A 19,611-nucleotide genomic window follows, 5' to 3' on the forward strand; every position below is an offset into this window, starting at 1 on the left:
TATGTTCCTTAAATAATTGTAGGAACTAAGTTTTTTGAATTTGTATAAAATAATTTATAAAAGTAATATTTTTGTCATTATTTTTAAAGTAACCTCTCTATACTCATCTCAAATTGGATAAATACTTAATTTTATTTAATGAAATGATACAAAAATTCTTAACAACTACATTTAGTCAAATCTTCATTTGACATTTAAAATAACTATTGAGTTATTAAATAATTTTTAAAAACATAAAATACCCTATAAGTAACTAAAAAAACTAACTTGTTTAGTAACACCCCTGACTGTTGTTTGTGTCTTGGTGACTTTTATATAGCATATTATCTAATTATAAATTTGAAATTTTTTTATTATAAAAAAAGGAATGATTATTAAAAATAATAAGAAAATATTTAAATGACTTTTACTTTTTGTGTAGACTTTCCAAGCATTACACAGTACTGTTATAGAATTTCTAATCTATTTTATAGTTTTGTAAAATTTCATGCAAAATGTATTTGAATAGACCAGATGTTTACACAGGTGTTAATTGAGCTTCCTCTATAATGCTTTACTTTCCTTGTTATAGAAGTGGTGTAGATTTGATTGACATCTTAATGGATCATAATAATTATTGTCACATAAACTGCTGAGAAGAGTCTACTTAAAAAGCTCAGAGCATCCTCCGAGCATGCTCGGAGCTTCCTCATAAGAATAAATCTATGATCCCTAAGTTATTAGTCAATATATTGTAATTTTCTACTTCATGTTTAAGTTCAATGCAGACAGTAAATAATCTACTGTCCTCAAATGTAGATGTTATATCAGAAACATTTCTGTTCTGAAGCCTTCTAGTCCCTTAGAGATGAAAAGTTAATTATTCTTGTCTCAACTTGCTTAAATCCACATTATTTTGACTCTGTTGGATAGTTATCTCATTGGCAATCATACCACATCTCCTTATTTGATATAAAAAAAAAAGAAACAGTCACCTTTTCTCTGGAAATAAATCAACAATGAATTCAAGTTGTAGATAATTTCAAAAACTAATTATGACATCATTGAGTAACAAATTGTCCAGATCACCTGGAACTTGTTATATTGAATGATATCAGGTAAAGGGAATCTGTACAGGCACAAATAGGTGTGAAAAATCTCACACTTTTTGTCAAGTCACTTTCCTGAGTTTCACATTTGAATTTTTGTAAATTTGTTCTTTTCCGGAATATGCATGAAAAAGTTACCACTACAGACAAATATCATATTTTTTTTCTTTTCAAACTGGAAATGTACATGGGTGTGTACATGCATTAACTGTTTGTCTCATTTTCAATGACAGTATGACTTTTGACATATTGTAGAGCTGTTAGTCAAGCTGCTGGTAAAAGTTTTTCCATGACAGATGATGATTCAAATAATGCACAGTAAGTTTAAATAATAATAATGATAAATTACATTGTCACTTCATTGAAAATGCATTCATTTGATTTATGTAAGTTTTAAGACAATTCTTCAGACAAAAGAAATTTAGATTGATATTCTACTGATATTAAAGTTTTAGAGGGAAAAAACTACGGGATTCTGGAAGGTATATTTTTTCCATGTCCAGAAGTTTGTTCATAATTCAAAAAGATATAAATTTGTCTGCCACTTTAATGTTTGTCATTGACGAACATATTATAGTATAATGTTGTCCAGCCCTCAAATGTAAACATATCAAATACTAACTGAACTATCCTTTGACTTCAATCGTATAGATGATTTGCACTTTGTTGAATATTAAACATTGTGGTTAGCCTATACCCATGAAATTAATGTAAATTGGTATCTGATTAATAATGAATCCACTGTGCTGATATAGAAACCACACAAAGTAGTTTTGATTGGCTAAATAAACATTTTGTAAGGTGTTTTTAGAATAAATCCTGTGACATATATGTTTCTGAAATGGCAAGCTATCTTTGTTTTTATTTTTTCAGGGCACTTTCTTTCCTCTATCCTTATGGAGCCACATTAAATGTGATGAAGCCTTCTGTTGCTGTGCTATCTACAGGAAGTGTATCTTTTCCACTTAACAGACCAGTTAGTGCATTTTATACTTCAAAGGTAAATACTTCCTTAATTACACAATGAAAAGGGCTGTAGTCAGAATTGTGAATGGTGAAGATTGATTACAAAATTTGTCAAACTGACAAGGAAGGAACTGTGATATATATATGGGGATTTATATAATAGGAAAGTTGTATTTAGAAAAAAATGTTATTGATGGCAGCATTATTTTAACTTGTCTAATAGAATTTATATGTTTGAATTTTTAGCTGAGCTTTTCTCATCACTTGGCGTCCGTCGTCGTCGTTAACTTTTTACATTTTGAACTTCATCTAGAGAACAACTGAATGGAATGAAACCAAACATGGCATGAATGTTTCCTATGAGGTGCTGACCAAGTGTTGGTACTTTGAAGCCGATCCATCATCCAAGATGGCCGCCAGCGGGGGACTTAGTTTAACGTAGGACCCTATGGGAAATACATACAAATGTTTTCTTTTAGAGAACCACTGAATGGAATGAAAGCAAACATGGCATAAATGTTCCTAATAAGGTGCTGGCCAAGTGTTGTTACTTTATAGCCAATCAATCATCCAAGATGGCTGCCAGCAGGGGGAGTAAGTTTAACATAGGACCCTATGGGAAATACATACAAATGTTTTCTTCTAGAGAACCACTTAATAGAATGAAACCAAACATGGTATGAATGTTCCTAATGAGGTGCAGACCAAATGTTGTTACTTTGTAGCCGAACCATCATCCAAGATGGCCGTCAGCAGGGCACTTAGTTTAACATAAGACCCTATGGGAAATACATACAAATGCTATTTCTAGAGGAGCACTGAATGGAATGAAACCAAACATGGCATAAATGTTCCTTATGAGGTGCTGATGAAGACCTTAATACATGTATCTTTATAGATTGAGATATATACTGTAAACTGCAAAGATATCAAGAAAAGATTGATTTGATTTGATTTTTGGTGTTTTAACGCCACTTTTAAGCACCGCTTTTGGGCTATTTCGTGGCGGCCAGTTTTTATTGGTGGAGGAAGCCTGAGAAAACCACCGACCTTCGATAGGAAAACTGACAATCCTAGTCAATTGAGATTGGAGTCAAATGCACCCGCACGAGCGGGGTTCGAACTCACAACCTCAGTGTTGACTGGCTAGTGATTACAGTAGTAACTACTTAGACCACTCGGCCACCGAGGCCCCATCAAGAAAAGAAGATCTACACATAAGTCAACATGAGCAAAATTGTCAATTGACATCTTGTTGGAGTACTTGTCTTTATAAAGTTATTTTCTACAATTTCATTGAATTTATTGGTAATTTCTGTAAACTTTACAAAAGTCTTCTGCTTTTGATTAAATTACGGGGCCAATATTAAACCAAATTTGGCCATCATTATTAGGGTATCTGTTATGATTTTTATCAATTTTTACATGATTTCCAAAACCAAAGTAGAATCAGTTGAGTGACACAGGCTCTTGAGAGCCTCTAGTTTTTTTAGTTACACAAATTGGTAGATGTTATTAGAAGAAAACAAGTTCCTCTAGCGTAGTTTGTAACTATCAGTATTTTTATTGAATTTTTCAGGGAAGAGGAAAGATGGTTGTTCTTGGGTCATCCCATATGTTCCATGATCAGTATTTAGACAAAGAAGAAAATTCAAGAATATTGGTATTTAATTTAAGACAGCTTCAATAAACATGTTTATTGGAATGATAACATAGATTTTGAGTCTGTCCTGTTATGAGTGTAAAGTATTGGTAGTTCCTAATAGTAATTATTCTTAGGGCTGTTTCATGATTGTAAAGGGCCAGGGGTACTAGTTAGTAATATTGGTGAGTGGTTGTATTTTCTTAAAGAAATTGTTGTATGAATTATTTACAACTTGGAAAATTTATATCATTTATGGTTTGATATTTAACAAAGCCCTTATTTTACCGTTAAAATATGGAGCAGATTTATTTTTTAAAGTTTGTAGTTGACAAATGATGGGCTTACTGGATTGAAAATTAAAGTTCTGAAAGATAGTTAACAAATTTAAACTCACAGAGGCTCATGATGATTAGTTAAAGTGATCAAATACATATTAATAGGGTTATAATCAAGACAATATGATTGAGTGTATGTTTATTTATTTCAAGGATGTGGTAGTGCGGTTTTTAACAACAGATGATATTAGGTTGAATCCTATAGATGCTGATGATCCAGAGGTTTGTAAATAAAACATTACGTCATAGTCTCTTATCAAGTACAAATATTATTTTGTAATTTTGCTTGAAAATAATTCTATTTTCCTGAATTATTTTTTCCTACATTTTGATAGTACCTTTGTGTTATTATAATAACATTTGGAATGTATGATAGAGAGACAACATATTGACAGTACTGTATCATTAAACCATCTGTAAGGTGTATAAAGGTTCTTTTCTTTATCCAACTGATCTTATTATATCATTGAAAAAATTATTATTTTCTTTGGGAAGTACTATAAGAAGTGATGTTTTTTTCCCCCAATTCCTATCCACTTTTTGAAACGAACAATATAAAGTAATGGGAGTGACAGCCAATTCATTCGTCAATCCTCCTTTGGTCTCACTTTTGTATCAACTTCTGCTAATGAACAGCTTTACAAAATGATGTAAAGCTTTCACAGAATCTTTCTCAAATATTTACATTTGCACCATCTATTGCATCAGTTAGCTTTTTATACGAACGCAAAAAAATTTTGTGGTCGTATATTGGTATGACGTTGGCGTCGTCCGAAGACAAATTGGTTTTTGCACTCTAACTTTAGTTTAAGTGAATGGATCTCTATGAAATTTTACCATAAGGTTCAATACCACAAAAGGAAGGTTGGGATTGATTTTGGGGGTTATGGTACCAACAGTTAAGGAATTAGGGGCCAAAAAGGGGCCAAAAATAAGCATTTTTGTAACTTCCAGACATAACTTGTGTGTTAGTGTATGGATCTCTCTGACATTGTACCACAAGGTTCCATATCACAAAGGGAAGGCTGGGATTGATTTTGGGGGTAATTGCCTCAAAGTTTTAGGAATAAGGGGCCAAAAAAGGGGCAAAAAACAAGCATTTTTCTAGTTTCATGATAATAACTTGTGTGTAAGTGTATGGATCTTTCTGAAATTGTACTACAAGGTTCCATATCACAAAGGGAAAGCTGGAATTGATTTTGGGGGTAATTGCCCAAAATGTTTAGGAATAAGGGGCCAAAAATAAGCATTTTTCTAGTTTCCAGGCAATAACTTGTGTTCAAGTGTATGGATCTCTCTTAAGTTGTACTGCAAGGTACCATACCACAAAGGGAAGGCTGGGATTGATTTTGGGGGTAATTGCCTCAAAATTTTAGGAATTAGGGGCCAAAAAGGGGCAAAAAACAAGAATTTTTCTAGTTTCAGGACAATAACTTGTGTGTAAGTGTATAGATCTTTATGAAATTGTTCTACAAGGTTCCATATCACAAAGGGAAAGCTGGGTTTGAGTTTGGGGGTTATTGCCTTAAATGTTTAGGAATTTGGGGCCAAAAAGGGGCCTAAAAACAAGAATTTTCTAGTTTCCAGACAATAACTTGTGTTCAAGTATATGGATCAGTCTGAAATTGTACTGCAAGGTACCATACCACAAAGGGAAGGCTGGGATTGAGTTTGGGGGTGATGAATCATAAGGGGGTTAAAGAAATTTGGGGGGAGGGATTTTTTTTTCCTTTTTTTCCTTTTTTTTTTCTTTAAAATTTTCTATTTTAAATTGGTTTTTCCTGATTTATATATAAAAGCAAATAATAATGATATGGTTTGAATAGGTAAATTAAAAATTTTTAAGTTCTTAGACCACATTCATTCTGTGTCAGAAACCTATGCTGTGTCAAATATTTAATCACAATCCAAATTCAGTGCTGTATCAAGCTTGAATGTTGTGTCCATACTTGCCCCAACTGTTCAGGGTTCGACCTCTGCGGTTGTATCAAGCTGCGCCCAGCAGAACATTTTATTGGTGTTTTCTTTGGCATGACTAGAGTACAAACTTATGAACCCTTCTCCTAAACCTCGTAACAAAAATGAAGAATTTTTTTTGGATTTCCCTGAGCAAATCATGGACTTTTTCTTCAATGAAGTACCCATTTTGTATTGGCAACCCTACTCCTAAACCCCATACTAGATTTTTTTTCTGAAACTTTCTCAGAATCATAATTGTAAATTGACATTTTACAACTAATGCTTTAGTTTTGCTCTGAATTATTTTTGGGTTTTCTCTAACCAATTAAGGACTTTTCAATTGCTTTGTCTGTAGGTACCCTTTGTTGTCTCGCCTAGACGGAGTCAAAAAAGCGAGACATAGGTATGCTGTTTCCAGCAGCGGTGGCGTCTTCAACAATGTATTAGTTTGTAATTAGATCAGTTTATGAAGGACCACTAGTGGTAGGTCAATGATATTTGGTATGCAGTTGTATTAGGATTGGCACATCTCATTTCCATGAAAATTATTTGGCTCCGCCCCCCTCAGTAATGATCTATTGACTTTGAACTTTTGCTTAGTTTACATGAATTAGTTTGTTATTAGGTCAGTTTATGGGGAACCACTAGTGGTAGGTCAATGATATTTGGTATGCAGTTGTACAGGCCTGGGGTAATGGTAATTTGTAATTGTAATGCATTGTAATATTACATTTTTTTTATGTAATGCACATTTTCTGCATTACAATTACATGTAATGTAATGATTACTTTAGTTAAAAATCAATGTAATGCCTCCATTACTGTACATTACTTTTCATTACAAATTGGTAAAATACATAAAATTGAAGAATATAGTAAAATAAAAATAAAATATTAACAAAAAACAAAAGAAAATATTAAATAACATTATAGTCACAGTTAATTACTGTATTAAATCATTATAGATAGTTTGCCCTTAAAAAATCTTCTAAAAATAATTATTAAACAAAACTATATAGATGAATGGACAAAATATGAAGATGAAATTTCATAATTCTATACACACCTTACATGTATTTCAGTGAAAGATTGAATATGTCAATCAACATTTTTACACCAAACTGTGGTTGTTATTTTACCTAATTAATATCAAAATGTTTTTATTGCAATCAAATCTTCTCAACTTATGTTTGTCCTCACAGAGCCCTTAGGCATTTAACAAGATAATCCTTTAATTGCACATTTTTTATATCCCTTTGAAATACCTTTATGATGTCTTAATGATTAAGTGATCAATGTTAGAAACAAAATTATATGATAATTTATTTATTTTTCAAGTATTTGAAGTCTATGTCACTAACACTGTATATATTATATGTATGTACATATACCCCGGTAATATTTATTTATTTATTTTTCAAGTATTTGAAGTCTATGTCACTAGCACTGTATATATATGTACATATACCCCGGTAATATTTATAAATTTCTTATAAAAATCTGTTTTTTAAATGTTTTTATATTGAAAAAGTAATGTGTAATGTAATGCATTACACAGGCAAAGTAATTGTAATGTAATGCATTACATGTGAGAAAAAAATGTAATTGTAATGGAAGAATCACAAAGTAATTGTAATGTAATGCATTACAATGCAATGTAATGGCCCCAGGCCTGCAGTTGTATTAGTATTAGCACATCTCATTTCCATGGAGATTATTTGGCCCTGTACCTTCAGTCATGGTTCATTGACTTTGAATATTTTGCATAACTTGCATGTTCAAGTATTGCTATTTTAATTTCAACATTTGCATTTTACTAGCAAAATAACAAAAAGGCGAGACATATCTCTGTGTTAACAGTTTATTTAACATCTCCTCCTAATTGAAATATAAAAATTGATCGAAACTTTCTCAGAATCCTAACCATATTATACCTTTGTGCATCTCTGACATGTGTTTATAACTCAGTCTGTTACTGACAACTAGCCATGATATTGGCATGACATTTTTAAGTGTCCACATGAATCATTATCCATCATATTTTAAAGGAAACGTGTGGTTTTTTTTTTTTAGATATCAGATTATAGTCAGTTACCAGATATAGCTACATTAGCAGCTAAGTTAAAAACATGTCTACAGGAGAGTGATGAAGTACCAAGGGACATTACTGCATTGTTTGATAATTCTTTATTCAAATTAGATACAAGTTTAGTTCCTAAATCTATAAAGTAAGTATGTTAAACTTTTTATATAATATTATTATGCCTCCACTCATGGACCAGTCGACCTTATGTCAGTCACTTTATGTTTGACAATACATCAATTTGTATTATACCCACTCAGCATGGAATCTTGCCTCACATAATATCAGCTCCAGAATTAAAAAAAAAATATTTGATACTTGGTTTGAAACTTGTAATGTTGAGTTGTAACATGTTAGGGATTTTCATATCTTTTAGGCAGTCACTTCCTGTTTTAGTATACTTTGGTTATTATTATCCCTACTAAGCATTTATGTTTTCATTACATAATACTCAGCTTTTCTATATGAATATGATTTAATATTTGGTCTGGAACTGTATTATATTGTTCTGTGTAAGTAATTTTCACATCTTCTGGACAGTCACTTTATGTTTGACATTACTTCGAATTTCATTATTTACTTGTCAAGATTTTATTTTGGAACAAGTGGGGGTAAACTTTGCATGACATGTGTATACAACTCCCTGATTACCATTATTTGTACTTAATGATAATTTTAGACTTCAAAACATATACAGTTTGGGGGACATTTTAATTTTAACACATTTTTAGTACAAAAAATAAAAAAAATATATAGTTTAAACCATTTTATTGATGCAGTAATATACAGTAACAGACTAAGGGAACATGTTTCGTTTTTTGATACGATACAAATGCATTGGTTCGTAGGAAGATTAAATATAGGTTCTTTGTCATCTGTCTGTATAAAAAATGCAGCCATCTTCTCTTCTGTGCTCCAACCAAAAAACAATAATAGTTCCAATATCAGAATTATATACTTTTGTAACTTGAGGTCTTAAATGATTGCAGTTCATATCAAAGATTATTTACTTATTTGAACAAGATGTGGAAGGATTTTGATAAGGTAGTTGGTAATTACCAAATTTAATGGTCTCACATTTAGTTGAACAACAAAAACAAGAGTTTAGTGTCTGTGTATTCCAGTTTCATTATTTACTCATGACAAATTTGATAACCTTCCATCTGATTTTTATAACTGATTGATTGTACAATTTGTTTGGGGTATACACTGACTGTATATATTTAGCAAAGATTTATTGACAAGATTGATATAATATCTTGAAAACCTTAGTATATAGAGAAAATCTGACAGGGGCAACAACTTCAAAACATTCAAAAGGACAATTTGATGTTCTTGGGGAAGGGGGAGCTAGGAATATTGCATTGTTATTTTATTGTCCCCACTGCAATGTGTATGGGGGAGGGGTACATAGAAATGCCATTGTCCTTCCAGGCTTTTAAAGATCTCACCCTTACATTTCTTGTCAGATTTTTATGTAATAAATATAAAGGTTTATAGAAGCAATGTGTGGGACAAGTTAACAATCAGAGCCAGTCAATATTTTTATGGAGTTATGCAATGTGAATGTAAATTCTGTGGAAATTTCCATTGTGATTGCTGTAAGGCCTACATTTCTTGTCTGATTTTTATGAAAGTTGTATCAAAGGTTTATATCAGCAATGTCTTGGACAAGTGTGATAATTGGAGCAAATCAACTATTTTATCCTAATTTTTATTTGATGTACACTAAAATGGCATATTTTTGCCAGCTGAGGTAGCAATACACAGGAGTTTGGTTTCGCATTTTGGCCCGGTGGATTTTTCAAATATGAAAGTTATTGTGTAATAAAATTCATTTTTAGACAGCTGAGTACTAATTTAGCCTTCAAAGGTGGTTTATAAGAACATCAAGATTATTTTTTACATGTTTTATGGGCTATTTTCTGTTTGACTCTCCGTATTTTCATAGCTAGACCAAACATCGGTCCAGAAATTAATGTAATGTTTACAAACACTTTTTTTCTACACGAAGTTTTTGACGCAATTTTACAAAAAAATGAGATGAAAGACATATGATTTTCATTGGATTTATTGAAAGATATATGTAAACAGTTTCAGAAAATGTATTACTTGAAGTGATTGAAATTCTACTTTTGGCCAAATTTTGGGGAAATATGTGACATCTTTTCCCCCCTTTTTGCTATATTTTATAACAAAAAAATGCAGATTGTTGCCATGGATACACCAAAAAGAAATTATATTTTACCATTTTATATACTGGATATGAAATCTATCAAAGATTCTGATTACATACATATGCACATATATGACACAAACAGTAAGCTTAATATTGCAAGAAGGCAATGAAAAGGGGATGGTAAAATTTATGAGGGAAAATTTTAGTATTTTTTCCTAACTGTTTATTGCTACCTGAACTTTTTTGAATCTGTAGTGGACTAGAAAAAAATATTTTTAGAACTTGAAGAGTGACAGTAAATTGACATTTTAGAATATTTGCTCCATTTATTGAAGACTGATGCAGGTTAATATGTTTCCAGATCATTGGGGCTGTAAATGTATAGAGTAGTTGGATGGCACTTTTCATTTTACCCAGCCATGCATAAAATTTTAATTGATTATATCCAATAGTTGTTCAGGCCATCTTTCTAAAATAACTATCCCCATTTAATCTAAACTGAAGTGCCCTAATCCCAATTCATACAATTATATATGGAACATCCCTTATATGAGGTCAAGGTTGTTAGTAGAAATAAGTGTGTGCATTTAGTTGCAAAAACCATTGAATTTTTTATGCCCCACCTAGGGGCATTATATTTTTCGGTCTGTGCATCTATTCGTCTGTCCGTCCGTTCGTCTGTCTGTCCCGCTTCAGGTTAAAGTTTTTGGTCAAGGTAGTTTTTGATGAAGTTGAAGTCCAATCAAATTGAAACTTAGCACACATGTTCCTTATGATATGATCTTTCTAATTTTAATGCCAAATTAGAGTTTTAATGCCAAATTAGAGTTTTGACCCCAATTTCACTACCATATGATCAGATGAAGGAGGAAATTTTATACTCATAACATTGATATATGCATTTGAAAAAAAAACAACTTTTAAATAAGTACTAGTGTGATTACATTATCATGAAACTTAATTATGGTTGTTAAATTTTTTTTCAGAGCTTATGAACAATTACATACCAAACATGAACCATTGACACTGATTACACCTCAGTTTGAAACACCTCTACCACCACTTAACCCAGCAGTAAGTATAGCTCTTATGAAATATGAGTTAATTGACTCAGATGATATCATAAATTTAATTTGTATTCTAATTCTTAATTTTACCTGGTGTTTATATGAGGGTCAGCTCTGAATTTAACACAGTGGTGTTTATATTAAGATCAGCTCTGAATTTAACAAGGTGGTGTTGATATTAGGATTTGCTCTGAATTGAACACAGTAGTTTTGATATTAGGATAAGCTCTGAATTTTAACACAGTATTAGGGTCAGCTCTGAATTTAACACCATAGTGTTGATGTAATGATCCGGTCTGAAATTTGCATGGTGTTTTTAATATTAGCTCTGAATTTTACATTGATGCTTTTGATATAAGAATCAACTTTAAATTTTACATGTTGCTATTGATATAAGGATAGCTCTGCATTTACCTTGGTGCTGTTGATGTAAAGGTATGAGCTCTGAACTTTACACCATGGTGTTGATATAAGGATAGCTCTGCATTTACTTTGGTGCTGTTGATGTAAAGGTATGAGCTCTGAATTTTACACCATGGTGTTGATATAAGGATAGCTCTGCATTTACCTTGGTGCTGTTGATGTAAAGGTATGAGCTCTGAACTTTACACCATGGTGTTGATATAAGGATAGCTCTGCATTTACCTTGGTGCTGTTGATGTAAAGGTATGAGCTCTGAATTTTACACCATGGTGTTGATATAAGGATAGCTCTGCATTTATCTTGGTGCTGTTGATGTAAAGGTATGAGATCTGAACTTTACACCATGGTGTTGATATAAGGATAGCTCTGCATTTACCTTGGTGCTGTTGGTGTAAAGGTATTAGCTCTGAACATTACACTATGGTGTTTATATAAGGATAGCTCTGCATTTACCTTGGTGCTGTTGATGTTAAGGTATGAGCTCTGAAATTTACACCATGGTGTTGATATAAGGATAGCTCTGCATTTACCTTGGTGCTGTTGATGTAAAGGTATGAGCTCTGAAATTTACACCATGGTGTTGATATAAGGATAGCTCTGCATTTACCTTGGTGCTGTTTGATGTAATGGTATGAGCTTGAACTTTACACCATGGTGTTGATATAAGGATAGCTCTGCATTTACCTTGGTGCTGTTGATGTAATGGTATGAGCTCTGAACTTTACACCATGGTGTTGATATAAGGATAGCGCTGCATTTACTTTGGTGCTGTTGATATAAGGATAGCTCTGCATTTATTTTGGTGCTGTTGATGTAAAGGTATGAGCTCTGAACTTTACACCATGGTGTTGATATAAGGATAGCTCTGAATCTTACATTGATGCTGTTTAAATAAGGGTCAGGTCTGATTTTTAAAAGGTGCTCTTGATATAGGAATCAGCTTTAAATTTAAATTGGTGCTGTAAATGTAGAAGAATAAGCTCTGAACTTTAAACAGTGCTGTTGATATTGGGATTAGCTCTGAACTTTACATGGTGCTGCTGATATAAGGATCAGCTCTGAATTTCCCGTGGTGCTTTTGATATAAGGATCAGCTCTGAATTTACATTGGTGCTGTAGAAATAAAGGAATAACTTATGAATTTTACAGTGATATGCAATAGTATTGATATAAGAATCAGCTCTGAATTTACGCATTGTTGGTATAAGGATCTGCTCTGAATTTTATATGATGTTGTTGATATAAGAACTTTGAAACCAGTAAACAGCATCATTTTGAGACAAACTTGGTTTACTGCCCGTAAGATGACAAAAGCAAATCATAATCATCTGACTTATTATTATTTCGTACAATTTATTTTGATGAGCATATGAATAGCATCATACATGATACATATCACTTTTAATTATTCTTGAATTGTTTAAAGAGATGGACATTGCTAAATGATAGTGATAATATGATGTATCATTGGATAGTTGTTAGTCGTAATATTATTGTTCAACAGAAAGTGAAATCAACTCTCTTTTATTTTTCAGGTGTTTCCCCCCCAGTTTAGAGAATTGCCACCGCCTTGTCTAGATCTGTTTGACCTTGATGAACAATTTTCTTCTGAAAAAGTTAGATTAGCCCAGCAAACAAATAAATGTAAGTTAGCATGTATAATTTCTGTCTTTACTTCATTTTTAGCTCTCCTAGCTTTGATACTAGACTAGTGTAGGCTATTGCCATCATTTAGTGTCATTGCCAGCCTGTCTGGTAACCTTTTTCAAAAAACTTTTTCACTGAAAACACTCAATTTAAAGCAAAATTGGGATGAAGCATGATTTAAGGTTCTAGGTTTAAATGCATATTAGATATTACTGCCAACTGATGACATAATGCTGTCAACTAACCAACATGATCACTGTTTATACAATTAAAACTTTTGGTACATTGTGCCAGGTTGATGAAGTATTATTTTTGGAGATGGAAGTCACGGCAAAAAAGTTTAAGGATAAAACAAAACTCGTAAATTCATTGAATGAAATTTCATCTTGTTGTAAACTTAAAAAAATTGAAGTATTAATAATTCTGTTTAATCTCAGTTAAGGTATTTGTTCAAACTATTTTTTTTTATAAACTATCTGATGAGTTGGTCAAGTTATGGTGCACACAAATTTTTCATATGGATGAGTATTATATGTTCTGATTCAATGTAACTTAAAATGGTAATTAAAACAGACATTTCACAGAAGTTCATAAGTTTCAAATTTGTAAGGTATGAGTTGAAATATAATGATGTGAATAAAATTATAATGAGGAGGAGAACTACTACAGGGGTGTTTAACGACCTTGACTACCCATGAGATTCTCACATGGTCTGGAACCACTCTCTAAGTTACTTTTGTTAACCCTGCATTTATTCATTCTATGGTATAAATTTATAGGTACAGATGAAGATCTGGAATATTTCACCAGAGAATGTGGAGATATATTAGCTGTTACAACAAAGTTACCAGCAGATGCCCGGGATGCAAAGCATATATTGGAATATGTGTTTGCACAAGTCGTTGAATTCAAGAAATTAAATCAGGTAATCCTGCTGTTTTAAGTCCGCAGTGCTTGTTTTGTAGTATTCTGACAGTTCAAATTCCTTTGATTTGTTTGATTAGCTCACCTGACTTAAAGGGCCAGTGTCAGCTTTTGCCATCACTTGGGCATCCTTGGTCTTTTGTATGACATTTTCATCCGTTATCGTTAACAAAAATCTTCTCTGGAACTAATATTGAGGTGAGTGATACAGGCTCTTTGGAGACTCTAGTTATTTTCTTTAAATCTTTTGCAAAATATAAGTCATGTCATAATAGTCATGTCATAATAGTCATGTCGGATCCCTTGGACTCAAACCTTGAATAAGTCATGTTATAATAGTTATGTCGTATCCCTTGGACTCAAACCTTGGATAAGTCATGTTATAATAGTTATGTCGGATCCCTTGGACTCAAACCTTGGATAAGTCATGTTATAATAGTTATGTCGTATCCCTTGGACTATTATAATAGTTATGTCCGATCCCTTGGACTCAAACCTTGGATAAATCATGTTATAATAGTTATGTCGGATCCCTTGGACATAAACCTTGGATAAGTCATGTTATAATAGTTATGTCGGATCCCTTGAACTCAAACCTTGAATAAGTCATGTTATAATAGTTATGTCCGATCCCTTGGACTCAAACCTTGGATAAATCATGTTATAATAGTTATGTCGGATCCCTTGGACTCAAACCTTGGATAAGGCATGTTATAATAGTTATGTCGGATCCCTTGGACTCAAAATTTGGATAAGTCATGTTATAATAGTTATGTCAGATTCCTTGGACTCAAACCTTGGATAAGTCATGTTATAATAGTTATGTCGGATCCCTTGGACTCAAACCTTGGATAAGTCATGTTATAATAGTTATGGCCGATCCCTTGGACTCAAACCTTGGATAAATCATGTTATAATAGTTATGTTGGATCCCTTGGACTTCAACATATTTAGGTTTCAACTGTAATAGTATATCAATATTTAACATAGTTAAAAAAAAAAAATTTTTTTGTAGGAACAAGATTACGACACAGCTCAGTTTGGAGGTGGTGGTTATGACATGTGAAGAAAAACAATTGTTTCTTACCTATCTCATTTTGCAAAATCTTATCTCATGGATAGTGTTCACCAGAGTGTTCTGGGATTAAAAGATGATACAAAACATGATATATATAAAGATTATAAACTTATGGAGTCTACACATTGTAATTCTCCGTTGTTGTCTGTTATATTATTCTTTATATGAATCAGCTGTAGTACAGATCGGACATATAGGTAAATAAGATGTGACAAAATTACAGACAAATATATGTAAAGTTAAATGAGTGACAGGAAAGTATTTCATATTCTTATTCTGCCTTACAGAAGAATCATATTTCTCTTATTTTATATACAAATGACATTTGAATGTTTTATATTTTGGGGTAAAGATTGCATTCATGCAATAAAACCCTTATGGGCTGGCTTGATGTTTATCAATTTTCCAGACTTTATCACTACTTTTGAGGGGAAAAACATAGTGCATTTAAGCACAACATTCTATACACCCTATCCATGAACATTTCAAGAAATTTACCAATGAGATATATACTCAGATATTCTAGTTACAGAATAATGTTTTTGTGTATAACCATACTTGTTAAGAAAATGACATAAATTGTGCATGTTGCATGGTCTAATATCAATGATGTCATTGTTTAAGTAATATTTAAAATTGGAGTTATCTTCCTTTGTCAATAATTGTATTTGAACCAACTGCAGAAGATATGTCCTATTCATAGTATTGCCTTCCAATGCTTAATAAAATGCATTGTTTAATTTTTAGTTCCTACTGCAAAATGAATGCAATCTTTACCCTGAATACTCATAAGCACTTTTTTTCTATGATCCTCCAGTTTAAATTACTGATACATATATTTGTCTATTTCTGTCATGACTTTAGATGTCTTTACTGAAAACCATTTTTGTGAAGGGGATATTTTTTATTAAATTACAATATTAAAAAGTTATGAAATGGTTATAAAAATAGAATTCAATATCTATTGAATATTCTGATATGAAAATATAAATTAATTGTAACTTATGTTCTCCGTCCTATTTCTGTATATTTACATATCATATGTTCATAAAGTTGTAAATTATTGTTTTTATATAGATCTGATATGTGAATAAAAGTAATTTATTAAACCTCTGTATTGTTGACATTCCAAATTGTCTTTTATCATCAGTAATTTCAAACAAAAAGTTCCAATTGTCTTTGTAAAGTATATAAATAAAAAAGACATTGTCTACAAAAAATATAGTTATGCCCAACTCCAAGTGAAGGGGTAAACTGGTTAAGCTCTGTCCATTCATTTTTAACACATATCTGTCTAATACATTTTCAGGGATTACAAATAAAATAAAATCTTGATATTAAGAACCAAGCTCAATATTTGTAAGCTAAAGCTAAACCATGTGACACATTTTCAGATCAGTCACTGATAATTTTTAAGACGGATATGTTCCAATTGTCGTAACCACGTTTTTTGTTGGGTTTGTGTTGCTCAGTAATTAGTTTTCTGTGTTGTGTTTTATGGACTGTTGTTTGTCTTTTGGTTATGTTTCTTTTATTGCTATGGCATTGTCAGTTCATTTTAATGCTTTACCAATGTCCATGATTACCATAACCGATATAAATCCATTTAGAAAGAGTGTGTTTAGATAAACACTTCCACTATCTGTGTTTGTTAACCTAGTGTGAAGTAATTACACTAAGCAACAATAATTTATTTAGGGAAATATATCAGATTGTTTGAGATGATCCCAAAAATATATATGTTAAAAAAAGTCTTGATTTGCTCAATGCTACAAATATCAGATGGTATAGTTTACGAAGAGGATGTTATAAAATCATATTGACATATATTTTGACTGAACAAATAGTCTTCTTCAGTGTCAATGTTTATCAAATGATATACAGTACTAGGTGTTTATGTTTGAAAATAGCTCAGTAATACAGGTAAATTTTGAACTCTGGATTTGATCTGAAAGTTACCAAGCTCTTGAATTGTCCCAATTTTCTGATCAACATGACTGATGTTTATATAGATATATCATAGGAGTAAAACAAGATGATTTTGTTAGTTTGCTTGACTATCTCTGTAAATATTTAGACATTTTTATTGTACAATTTCGGTATCGCATATTCTGTGATTTTTGTTTCAGATTTGATACTCTTGTACATGTACCTAAAACAGGCATTGGAACAGAACATTTTCATAAAATAAGTTGTATTATTGCCTACCAGCATCCTTTATTAACTTAAATCAGCTTCTTTTGTAAAGGAAACCCAACTAAACAGATGAATTTTAACCTGTTTTATTGTCTCACAATTTGGCCTTTTTTCCAGTAAGTACATGATATAGACCACATGCCAGTTTAGTTGTGTTTGATCTACTGATTACAGCTTATATATTTTTATAATACTCCTGCTAGAGAGAGTTGCACGTTGGTTCCTCCGTCCATCACACTTTTGGTTTCCAGATGATAGCGAACAGTTTTTATACGACCGCAAAAAAATTTTGTGGTCGTATATTGGTATGACGTTGGCGTCGTCGTCGTCGTCGTCCGGCGTCGTCGTCCGAATACACATTGGTTTTCGCACTCTAACTTTAGTTTAAGTGAATGGATCTTTTTGAAATTTAACTTTAAGGTTAAATACCACAAAAGGAAGGTTGGGATTAATTTTGGGGGTTATGGTACCAACAGTTAAGGAATTAGGGGCCAAAAAGGGGCCAAAAATAAGCATTTTCTAGTTTCCAGACAATAACTGTGCAACGGTGTATGGATCTCTCTGAAATTATACTACAAGTTTCCATACCACAAAGGGATGGTAAGGATTTGCTTTGGGGGGTTATGGCTCAAACCGTTTAGGAATTAGGGGCAAAAAAGGGGGAAAAACAAGGTTGTCCTGGTTAATGGACAAATACTTTAGTACAAAACATAATTTAAAGCAGTGTAAGGGAGATAAATCAAATACATCATTGAAATTATCTCCCTTACACTGCTTTTAAATTATGTATAAAGTAATGGTTAATGAACAATAAAGATAATTTAAAACAGTGTAAGGGAGGTAATCCAAATACAACGTTTTAGTTACTTCCCTTACACTGCTTTTAAATTATGTTTAAAGAAATGCATATTTATAAAGGAAGACCAGTAAAAATATCTGCAAATGTTGCATCTTTTTTTTTTACAAAAAAATCCATATGAAAGATTTGACACTATATTTTTAATTCTATTATAAAATAGATTAAGTTAGCACTATGGTAAATTTAAAAGGGTAATTATGGTTGCCAACTCCATTGGAAATTTGAATTGAGATTATGACTATATCTTGAGGGAAAGAATTTTTTGGGGGAAAAAAGGTGGGGGGGGGGGGGGATAAAAAGAAATTGTGGGGGGTCAATTTTTTCTCATTTCAGATTTCAGAAATTAAAAAAGAATTATTCTTCAAATATTATTTTTTTTTCAAATTTCAAATATTGAAAAATTTCAAGAAGTAATCTTTAATTGCACAGTATGGCGCATTAGATTTGTAAAATCTTTGATCACATTTATTTATTTGTTATGCCGAATCTAACAGTGTATTTAGATTTTTAATTTTGGGTCCAGTTTTCAAATTGGTCTACATTAAGGTCCAAAGGGTCCAAAATTAAACTTTGTTTGATTTTAGCAAAAATTGAATATATGAGGTTCTATGATATGCTGAATCTAAACATGTATTTAGATTTTTGATTTTTGGCCCAGTTTTCAAGTTAGTCCAAATCGGGGTCCAAAATTAAACTTTGTTTGATTTCAACAAAAATTGAATATATGGGGTTCTTTGATATGCTGAATCTAACCATGTATTTAGATTTTTTATTTGTGGACCCCGTTATCAAATTGGTTCATATTGAGGTCAAAAGGGTCCAAAATTAAACTTTGTTTGATTTCATCTAAAATTGAATTATTGGGGTTCTTTGATATTCCAAATCTAACCGTGTATTTAGATTTTTAATTTTGGGTCCTGTTTTTTAATTTGGTCTACATTAAGGTCCAAAGGGACCAAAACTAAGCTTAGTTTGATTTTAACAAAAATTGAATTCTTGGGGTTCTTTGATATGCTGAATCTAAACATGTGTTTAGATTTTTGATTATGGGCCCAGTTTTCAAGTTGGTCCAAGATAGGGTCCAGTATTTAAACTTTGTTTGATTTCAACAAAAATTGAATATATGGGGTTCTTTGATATGCTGAATCTAAACATGTATTTAG

At 31.9% G+C, this 19,611-nt stretch overlaps 1 protein-coding gene across 2 annotated transcripts in view; it reads left to right on the forward strand.

Moving 5' to 3' along the window:
- Positions 1-16,506, forward strand: part of LOC127725492 (intraflagellar transport protein 52 homolog) — a 33,968-nt gene extending 17,462 nt beyond the window's left edge. For both annotated transcript variants that reach the window (XM_052232515.1, XM_052232508.1), the window contains exons 6-14: positions 1,344-1,406; positions 1,962-2,088; positions 3,634-3,717; positions 4,188-4,256; positions 8,066-8,220; positions 11,241-11,328; positions 13,280-13,388; positions 14,171-14,316; positions 15,331-16,506. In XM_052232515.1, coding sequence (XP_052088475.1) covers positions 1,344-1,406; positions 1,962-2,088; positions 3,634-3,717; positions 4,188-4,256; positions 8,066-8,220; positions 11,241-11,328; positions 13,280-13,388; positions 14,171-14,316; positions 15,331-15,381 — 892 coding nt within the window. In that variant the 3' untranslated portion in view covers positions 15,382-16,506. The remainder of the gene's footprint in view (positions 1-1,343; positions 1,407-1,961; positions 2,089-3,633; positions 3,718-4,187; positions 4,257-8,065; positions 8,221-11,240; positions 11,329-13,279; positions 13,389-14,170; positions 14,317-15,330) is intronic.
- The last annotated feature ends 3,105 nt before the right edge of the window (positions 16,507-19,611 follow it).

Source organism: Mytilus californianus, unplaced genomic scaffold (genome assembly GCF_021869535.1).
Source record: "Mytilus californianus isolate M0D057914Y unplaced genomic scaffold, xbMytCali1.0.p SCAF_1, whole genome shotgun sequence".
NCBI lineage: Eukaryota > Metazoa > Mollusca > Bivalvia > Mytilida > Mytilidae > Mytilus > Mytilus californianus.